Source organism: Diprion similis, chromosome 10 (genome assembly GCF_021155765.1).
Source record: "Diprion similis isolate iyDipSimi1 chromosome 10, iyDipSimi1.1, whole genome shotgun sequence".
Classification (NCBI taxonomy): domain Eukaryota; kingdom Metazoa; phylum Arthropoda; class Insecta; order Hymenoptera; family Diprionidae; genus Diprion; species Diprion similis.
In genome coordinates this window covers 8,060,117-8,069,917 of record NC_060114.1, presented here as the reverse complement: position 1 = coordinate 8,069,917, position 9,801 = coordinate 8,060,117, and the positions used below count along the sequence as shown (strand labels likewise).

General features: G+C 39.8%; 1 protein-coding gene across 1 annotated transcript; it reads left to right on the top strand.

The window, feature by feature from the left end:
- Positions 1–1,156: 1,156 nt before the first annotated feature.
- On the top strand, positions 1,157–3,012 carry LOC124410821 (COP9 signalosome complex subunit 8). Its single transcript, XM_046889468.1, has 4 exons — positions 1,157–1,361; positions 1,688–1,758; positions 1,840–2,018; positions 2,604–3,012. Exons 1-4 carry the CDS (start codon positions 1,305–1,307, stop codon positions 2,852–2,854), a joined length of 558 nt encoding a protein of 185 aa, XP_046745424.1. The 5' UTR covers positions 1,157–1,304; the 3' UTR covers positions 2,855–3,012.
- Positions 3,013–9,801: the final 6,789 nt, after the last annotated feature.

Here is a 9,801-nt window from a genome sequence, read left to right as displayed (position 1 = left end):
GAGTCCAATTAGTGAAAAAAGAATCCCACAAAACGATACTGAGATGAAAAGTTTCTGAGCTCGGAAGATCACAACAAATTAAGGCTAAAGTTCTTTGAATTATGCAAGTCGGAATTTGGCGGATCATGAAAATCAGTTGAATTAATTCTTTGATGCAACATGTCTACCGGATTTTGTGAGAGAAATCATTTGCGCACAGTCCGAATACGCTGCGAGCAACGGATCAAGAGGTACAGCCGAAAAACTAAAGATATCCTCAATAATTAACATTGCTGGATTGGTCTGATTGTCAGAGTCACAATAACATCCGACACTGCATTATCCATCTGGGCATACGTGATGGTAACATTAGGTCTTGTAGTCTTAACGTACCGACCGTTCACTGACTTGAGTTGCGCGATTCAGAGGGCGCCGCTTGACGATGAATTTATCTCGTTCAATTTTGGTTACGAAAAGCCCCTTAATTAGATTAGACTGGAATTACATATCTTCAGTCAATGCCTTATAGTGTAACAAACAATTCAACTCATACCATTTTAGAATGTTAGTACTAAATGCACACTGAGTGCGAGTCCCCCAATTTTCAACCAATGGGGGAAGAGGAATTCTAGGAACATATCACTCAGTGTGCACCAGGTGCAACCAATGAAATACACTATAAAATAGGTTTAGTCACAAGCAGCAATGTATACATACTATACACATAGGCATACCGTATGACACGCATGCATTCATTCAATCGGCTTCTCTCTTGAGTCACTTTTAATGCCCAGATGTTCCTTTGGAACCAGAAGCAATTTCACGCTAAGAAATTTTCCTGTATTCAAAATAGAATCACTGCGGTTGATAGTTCTAAGAGTTCAGTTGATAAATGATAATGTTCGATATCATATTTTATCCCAAGTTGCATTGCAGTGTCCTGGTTTGGTTTTCTGAATTTCTGGTGTCGTGATAAGTCGAAAATTTTATAAAGAATTCTATTCTTTGCCATAAGACTTCTGAATTTCCAAATTTGCAAAAATTCTGTTGCTTACTCCCGTGGATTTATAAAAAAAAAATTAATTCCTTTATATTGTGTATCGGGCACACATCCATGTCATTCACCGTTGCTGCGCATGCGCAGAGAGACGAACTATTTGTCTACTTCTAAGATCTCAAGTGAGAAAGAGACACAGTTATGCGCGCATGAAATACGGAATTTTCAAGAAAATTGCAAACTGTCAAATTGAAAATCGAATTGGATATCACCCTCGGGAAAACTTGTAACGATTAAAAAGCGCACGGAGCCATAGTGGAGGCTCAATATGGTCTTGAAGGAGGTTGGGAAGCTGCTGATCGAGCTCGAGAAGGCAGAACTTGAGGTTAGCCGATGAAAATGTTCGTTTCTTCGCAACGGTTGCCGACGGAAACCTAACCTCATCTTAACTACACTTACAGTTTCTTAAAAAATTATTATAAGCATTGAAAATCATACGTCAATTACAAAAAATTTCGAAATGGATTAAACCTAACAAGCTAACCTAGTACAGTATGTTTTTTATCTTAGTTTCTCAAGTAAAATGCAAATTTAACCTAAAAACTTTCAAAAGCTGGAACTGATGATTTAACTTGAAAATGAAAACCAATGCAGCTTTTCCGAATCCTCTGCCATATCTGCAATCAAAAACTTTGTTTTATTTCGTTTCAGGCACCTACTGGAGGCGCAACACCACAGACTTACACCCAGCTACTGGCCGTTTACTTATACCAAAACGACATGTAAGCCATACAGAGGCATCTGAACGAAGAGGAGAAATATAGTAGATTTACTTACTAGACCTTGTATCTTCTGTTCGTTAGATGCAATGCTAAGTATTTGTGGAAACGGATACCGGCCAATGTCAAGGCAAACAGCGCTGAACTTCAGCAGGTCTGGTTAGTCGGGCAGCGAATGTGGCAGCGAGACTGGCCTGCAGTACATGCAGCTCTGAGCACTGAATGGAGCGAAGACATACACAGCATAATGAATGCTCTCAAAGGTTATTAAATCTGATGATGAGAAAATTCAGTATCAAAATCCTTAGGTGTAAATAAATTCTTGATTAGAATACTAAATGAATGATTTTGTATAAAACAGCAAGTAAAAATATTAGGGTGGTTACAGTCATTCGCAAGTTTTGTAGCTCTTATAGGCTAAAATATCAAAGTAGATTCAAAAATATTTAGCTACAACTGTAGGCTCATATGTCAATTCTAAGATCTACTCACAGCTTTTGAATCATCCCATTTCAATATCGGGATTCTTGGGATTTCACAATATAATTTTTTTTTTTTTTATTCAAGCTTGTCATATTTCAGATTTTCTGACAAAACACCTTAGTAAAAAAAAAGTACCGTGAATCGTCAAAAAGCCTACGATATCCAAATGGAAAGATTCGAAGGATTTAGAGCAAAACTTAGAACTGAGATAACAATCTGGAATTTCGGCTACTTTCTTTCAAATTGATTTTGATATATTTTAATCCATAGAAAACGGGAAAAATTTTAGAATGACTACTCTAATGAAAACTCACTTGGAAATGTGAAACATGAGAACAAACAGTATTGAAATTATTTCGTTTTAGACAATGTTCGGGAACGCGCGATAACGTTGATATCAGAGGCATATTCCTCGTTAACGCTGATCACGTTAGCCGGCATGACGGGACTGTCGGCGCCGGAAGCGCAGACTCTCGCTACCGAGAGGGGATGGAAAATCGAGGGTGACATGGTACAGCCGAAGAGAATAGATAAGGAACAGCATCCTGTCCAAACCAGCCTCACCGAGGACCAGCTCTACAAGCTGACGCAGTTTGTCTCGTTTCTGGAAAATTAAAACATCTCCAAGTCCAATTGCGACAAATGGATCGCATTCAAAATATTTCTATATCGTAATTTAATGATCTCTCATCAGATAAAATGTATAATTATTGATAATATTATTATTATTGCTATTATTACTAGTGAAGATAATCTACCTCATCATATTTCATACACCCGTTTTTCTACTACCTTTTTCATAATTTTTTATGAACAATAAAACTTATGGTGGCCACTCGTCAGGGAAAGCCTGGGATTCAGAGGAAAATCAAGAAGTCTTTCAGTCGGTTAGGGAAAATGAACGGTGGTTCGGTGAAACGAGAAAAAACTAAGCTTATTCTACAAAAAATCAAAATTAGAAATAATCGCATGCTAGAAATTTTTAATCAATAAAAAATCGTGTCAAATAATAAGTGCTTTTCGGACGAGAAATTTCCTACCATGCACGAAATACATTTTTATAATCTCGGTAAAATAAACATTATTGCAGTGTATATTTCTTTGATTAGCGTTGTGCACCCACAGAAATATTATAAATAAAGTGGACAAGATGCAGGGATTGACGTAAGTGGAAGGATGCCGTGGTCTATGAAAAAAAAAAAAAAAAAAAATTGGTATTCTGTCTACTTAATAAGTACGTTTGTATGTGAATCTAAATTTTATCCTAAAATTTTCGTGATATAAATTGGAAAATGTTCGCTGTAAACGTTTATAGGTAACAAAGTGATTTGAGAAAAACATTTCGGTGCTTAAACTCGGATGTATAATATAAAATACTTTCCGTCACTATGAAATAGATTGTGACTATATTTTTAAATGCCGGTTCAATCATAGCTTCATTAATTAGTGACTGTCATTGGCACTGTTACTTAGGATTTTAGTCAATGAGAGTCATGGAATTTTTTTTTGACTGTTTTTAGTGGACACCATAAAGCTGCCCTTTTAACCAAATTTTACTCCAATATGATGGGGTTACGAAGAAATTTAATACGAACTCGGCATACGCGTAAGGATAAATTCAAGTCGAACTTATGAGTCTGATTTCTCACTCGCAAATGGAAAATCTATAAATCATTGCGTATTACCGGAGCCTAATGCCTGTTCATGCCACTCGACGCTTGGGAATTGATTTCCATGGGCTCGGAAGATAGCTAAGCTGCACGAAACAGTGGTGTAGTCAGTCGTTTCCATGCAATTTAATATGAAATCAACTTCGCCTCCTGCCTTATATATCTTCACGTATTGTAATGTTACCCATATTATTATGGACGTAAAGATTAGTTTGTTACGCAATGCAAAGAACCCGATTTCCGAGACGAATCACGCAAACCGTCCGCACGTCAGCGTGGGAATGTGAATTATTTATAAGCTCTCTGAATCCGGCTCTTTTGGCGGGAGTTTACAGATTATGCCTGATGCATGCGCATAAATGCTTTCCAAAACTTGATAGAAATTGTCGTCCGCATGTGTTAATTTGATCTTCATTCTCCGTTGTAAAAGTTGACTTGAGACAAGTGTAACTTGTCCTTTTTTAAAACACTTGCGTTTCAGGCAGTTTTGTTTCGCAAATTACGAATATTCACCATTGCCACGCAAAGTTTATGGAACCTTGGAGTGATTTGATTCGAGGTTACCGAATTACTGCATGTTGATATCTCCTTCGGGCTTTCTTTGGTACTATTATATGCAGATTGCCGTAAGCCTATAACTCGTCCTAGTATTTAAGGTGTCACGATTACATTCTGGATTCAGTTTAGGCAATTAACCACTCAAGTGCCAAGGCGTCATAGCAGTGTTGAGCGCGCCCGTGCCGTAACTGCCGAAAATCGTGGAATGGCGTCATAAAGTAATTCAATGTTTTTGGTGCCTCAGGTGAGGATCTGCTTTTGAAAGCATATGTTTTAAGTATTTTTGAGGTCAAGGAATTCGATTATGACATGATAAAGTCCAGATACACACAGATGTGATTTATGATACAGCAAAGTAATATGGTGGTTTTTTTTTGTTTCAACGTTTTCGTTTTTTCTTCTTACGTACCTTTCAAAAATTTACTTTTCAACCTTAAACGAAGCCTTATGAAATCGCAACTCGGTATCAAAATTCTAAAAGGTGACTCAGTTGGTTGGGATTTTTCAAACACTCTAACCGAAGTATCTCGAAAACTGTACAACTTGGGAAGCGGTTTTTGGTTTAATTTTGTAAATAGCCAAATTTTCTACACAAAAGGTCCGGACTACTATCCACTTAAATGTTCATCTTGTATTCAATACGAACGTTTAAAGTAATACGAGCGGCATAAGCATCTTCATTCCTTTATTCAATACACTCAACTTTAAACGTTCGTATCGAATACAAGTTGAACATTTCTGTGCATAGCATGAACGTTTTCTGAAAAAAAAATTTGACTATCTACAATATGATACTACAAACAGCTTCCCAACTTGTATAGTTTCTGAGGTATTTCGGGAGTATTTGAAAAAATCAAACCGGATGAGTCACCTTTTAGAATGTTGCTACCGAGTTCTGGTTTCAGGGGGCTTCGTCTGAGGTTAAGAATCAAATTTTTAGAGGGTACGTAAGAAGAGAGAAAAAAATTAAATAAACGCTACCCTAATTAATATAGCTTATATTAAAAAAATTACTCGATAATTTTTAAAATTGCGGATCAGGACTCAAAAATATTATTCAATATTTTTGAAAACAAAAATTCATTCCGTGGAAAGAAAATAATAGTTTGTTCTATGATACCACTTAAGAGAATGATTAAAAATTCGATAACTTCGAGGGCTCAAAACTGTATGAATTCGTGCAAAACATAATTTTTTATGGTCATAATTGGATTCCTTGACCTAATAAATACTTAAAATACATACTTTCAAAAGTAAATATTCACCCGAGACACCCAAAAACATTGAATTACTTTCTGACGCCATTTCGCGATTTTCGGCAGTTACGGCACGAGCGCGTTTAACGCAGCTATAATATGACGCCTTGGCAGTTAAGTGGTTAGGTAAATTGGTTACAGATTGCTAAGTCGATGGATATGCAAACCATTTGGGTGATTTAATTGATATATTATAATGCAATTCATAGGCTATAACGTAGCCTTTGAGTTCATGCTAATAACGTTTGGTGTGTGTAACAATTTTTGATGTTATCTTTTCGTGTTTTGCTTGTGTATCGTAAATACGATACAATAATTCTCTGTATAGTCATTTGCATTAGGGATCATTTTGACTATAACTACGTTCATTCATAATATTTTTTCTGTTCTCTACTTAGATGAATAGATTTGGTTCAAGCATCCCAAAACTAATGTTACTTCATAGCTTTCAATTTTACCCCGATACAAAACTTGAAAAACTTCGTTATTGCTTGAACAACAAAAACTTGTGTCCCATGTGAATAAATGTTTCCATCGTATTTATTTGCTTTCGACAAAAATTACTATATACCCGTGTGCGATAGAAAATGTAACGCCGCCACGCGAAGATACCTCGACGAGTATTGGGTGGTACGTACGTACCTACTACGTAGGTTCGATTTGCTCGTGCTTTGAATAATGCAAATCATCATTATTCCAATGTACGATGATTGCGATTCGATTGTATTTCTATCGTATAAGCGAAAGCCTACGCGGAAGAGAACTATCCGAGCGCTCTGAAGTTATCGCGTACCACTTGTAAGCCCTGCAATGCTGCAGACGCCTTCTCTCTTTCTCTTTCTCAAAGACAATGCCTATATAGCAGCAGCATGAATTGAAGAGGAATAAGAATACATCGTCATGAGAAGAATATGCTGAAGGTATGCTCTTCTCTTACGTCTATCTCTTTGTTTCTCCTTCAAAATCTTCGCCATGATTTCCGGATGGACTAGTTTGTTCTCTTCGGCACTACGATGGAGAGAGAGAAGGAGAGTTGCGACCGGCAAAGTCAGCACGGTGTTTAATCGATTTAATGCCTGAGAAATTGTTGCGGTTGGTCCGTAATTCGAGGTATAACCTATAATCGGGTCGATTGATCGGATTGCGGTGATTCGACATTGAGGATGGAGTGGCCAGCTGCTAGACCGGGCTGACAGATCCGTGATTTTTCAACGTCTATTCCAGCTAGAGTGAGAAAGGCTTCTCAATACGCGGACTGGCAGGTATTGTCGGAGGTAAAAGAGGCCGACATACCGTGGAAGAGAGGATAGAAGAGCGAGATGAGGCGAAGAAGCTGGAAGACAGAGCCGTCGAAAGCGCGGAACACAGGCGCCGAACTCCGAGGTCGGGCGTGTCACGAGGAGTCGAGTCGGGCGATAATCGACACGGGAGGAGCAAAGGTCGCATTGTGAACGCTGCAGAATGGAGATTGTTCAGCGTCCCGATCGACTCGTTTCGATCCCGGTAGGTACAAGCTTTTAATTACGTCACCATCCTCGTCGACGGGGTCGATCATCTTCGCTCGTAAATCCACACCGAGGATGCCTAGGTGCGCCGCTGCGTCGCACTCCACCGTCGAAACATTAGCCATTGTCTCGACTGAGGAATTTGGCAATCCTAAGAAAATAAGGCTGTCCAAAGATCGTGAGAATCTAGCAGAAAGCCACGAAGAGCTAAAATTTTGAACGAACTTCCTGAGTAACTCATCCTTCGTTCATCTCAAAGATGTTCTTTTGGCAACACATGCCAACGGAAGGGTTGATGGTATTCTGACTCCATTCATTGACGGAGTCTAAATTCATCCATTACGTACAATTATATGCAGTTGAGACTTCTGCAGAAACTCATGCAAATTTTGATAAATAATAATGAAAACTTTAGGCCTGACGAATTTTCGCGGAACAATTTTCAAGAAGAGTCACATGCATGATTGAAGTTGTTACAAAACGGTCCATTCAGCAGAACACTGACCAAGACGAAGTGTTCTCATCGAGGCTTAAGCGAAATCGGTTTTCTTCTTTAATGTCCAATTGTATGCTAACAGTTTGTGAGACTCCCCCTCCGTTTCGACAGTGTGACGCGAGGATGCGATTCATCATATAATGCGCGTAGACGTAGGTGTCTGTATATGCTTAGGCGCTCTTTCTATATGAGCTCGTGCGGTACAGGACAATCAAATTGATTGGGTACCCCGGCCACGCTCGCCCACGTCTTGAGGTCAAGCTCTCTAGTCTCGGGTTCAACTTCCCGCGCGCGACTCGCGTTCCCTGTTGCTGCTGGCTGTCGTGGCAGTGCTGCCGGTGCTCTAGGCAGGATGGCCTAGTCGAGAAAGTGTAGATTTTCATGTGCAGCCGATTCCGAACATCATGCACTTGTCGGACATCTAAGGGTCCTAATTCTAAATCCGTATTCGGAGTATAGATGTACAGAAGGATCCGAAATGAGACCAAATGTCTTCTTATGAAATGAATCATCGGAGGATAATCGGATGGCTTATGGTCAGTTTGAAGAGTGGTTTCCTATCCTAGGCTTAATGGAGAAAGCTTTCGTTTCCGTTGTTGTTTATCGTCCCTGCTGGCCCCTTAGCAGCCAAAACGCAATGCTAGCGGATATTATTAGGCATAACTTTTACCGCAAGAAAATAATACCGAAACAGCTTTATCTTGGATCTTGTCTTGTTGCATGGTTATACAGCTATCGAAGCCTTGGAGATAATCATAGGACTGTACATAGCATTTAATCCGAAGGTGGGTATATAATTTTGATGACCTCGTATAAAGAGGATCATCGATATCCCGTGTGCTTGGACAATGGTAGGTACGTAGGTACCTGCCTATAGTTTCGGCCCGTTTCGAGATCGGAATGGAATTTCCAAGCGATTGATTCCTCCGCGGTGTCTGCGATGCAGGGCTGTTGTGACTAGCAGTACTCCAATACTCGTCTTGGCCAGTCGACGGTGCTTATCTCCGGTGGACACAATTGAATGTACCGTACCGAGGCTCCGTCGTGGGCGTACCCTCTGTTCGATTGTTTCTTTATCGTGATCCCCGGCTTGCGTCCCCCCGTTACTCCGCTTCGCCGTACCCCGTAACCCGTGTCGTCAGGTCGGCGATGCAAACACGCCGCTCTAAGAGTCTCTAAGGTGGGTGCGCTATGAGAATAGCTATCCTGTAATGCACCCACCTCCTATGAACCACCACGCGCAGACATTCCATCCATTCCTCTTCTTCTTCTATTCATCATCTTTATCGTTGAAGTCTTGCTATTATTTATACTTGAGAACTTTTGTACAGACTTTACTTCATCATCATTTTTCGAAAATCTGAATTTAATTTCAAATCCTGTGAGCTTCTTCGCAATATTTCCAATTGGTCCGTAGTAATTTCAGATTAGTCAAACATCGTGAAACAAGCTTTGATTGTGTAGACGCGTGTTCAAAACTATTCAATACAAAGTGCCTATCGGTTTCTGTTCACCTTGTCTTCACCGAATTGTTTAATTCCTGCTGTATTCTTTGATTCATCAGCCGTTATAATCATGAAATTTACTGCGTCCTACAGTGTTCCGAAGCCATGCCCGGGACATCATTTCCATAGGGTACGGATTTCTTTTTCAGAACCCATCTACAGTTACGACAAATCAATTCTGCAACTGGTGATTGTGTTCTGGTAATGAAGACATGCACAAGATCTGGAAAAACAACCGCATAAACTTTTACTCAAGTTGTCCCGAGGTTGGGATGATTGACAGACCATGTTAAAGTCCTGAATCCCAATGATGGAAACTTAGAAGACCATAAAAGTACTGTACAACCTCGACTGATAACTCGTCCCGTAAACATTGCCGAGTAGGTGAATCAGTTTTAAAAACCACGGCACATTCACCTGCACAAGGGTTAGATAGTCGGTCCATGTGTTCTCGGTAAGTTGCATCGTGTTATAGCTGCGCGCGTTCACCTGCCGAGTCCCGTCCCGTCCCGTCGACCTGGGAATCGCGTGATCCCGATAACCCCGTTACGCCGTTTACACGACGGTTACAAA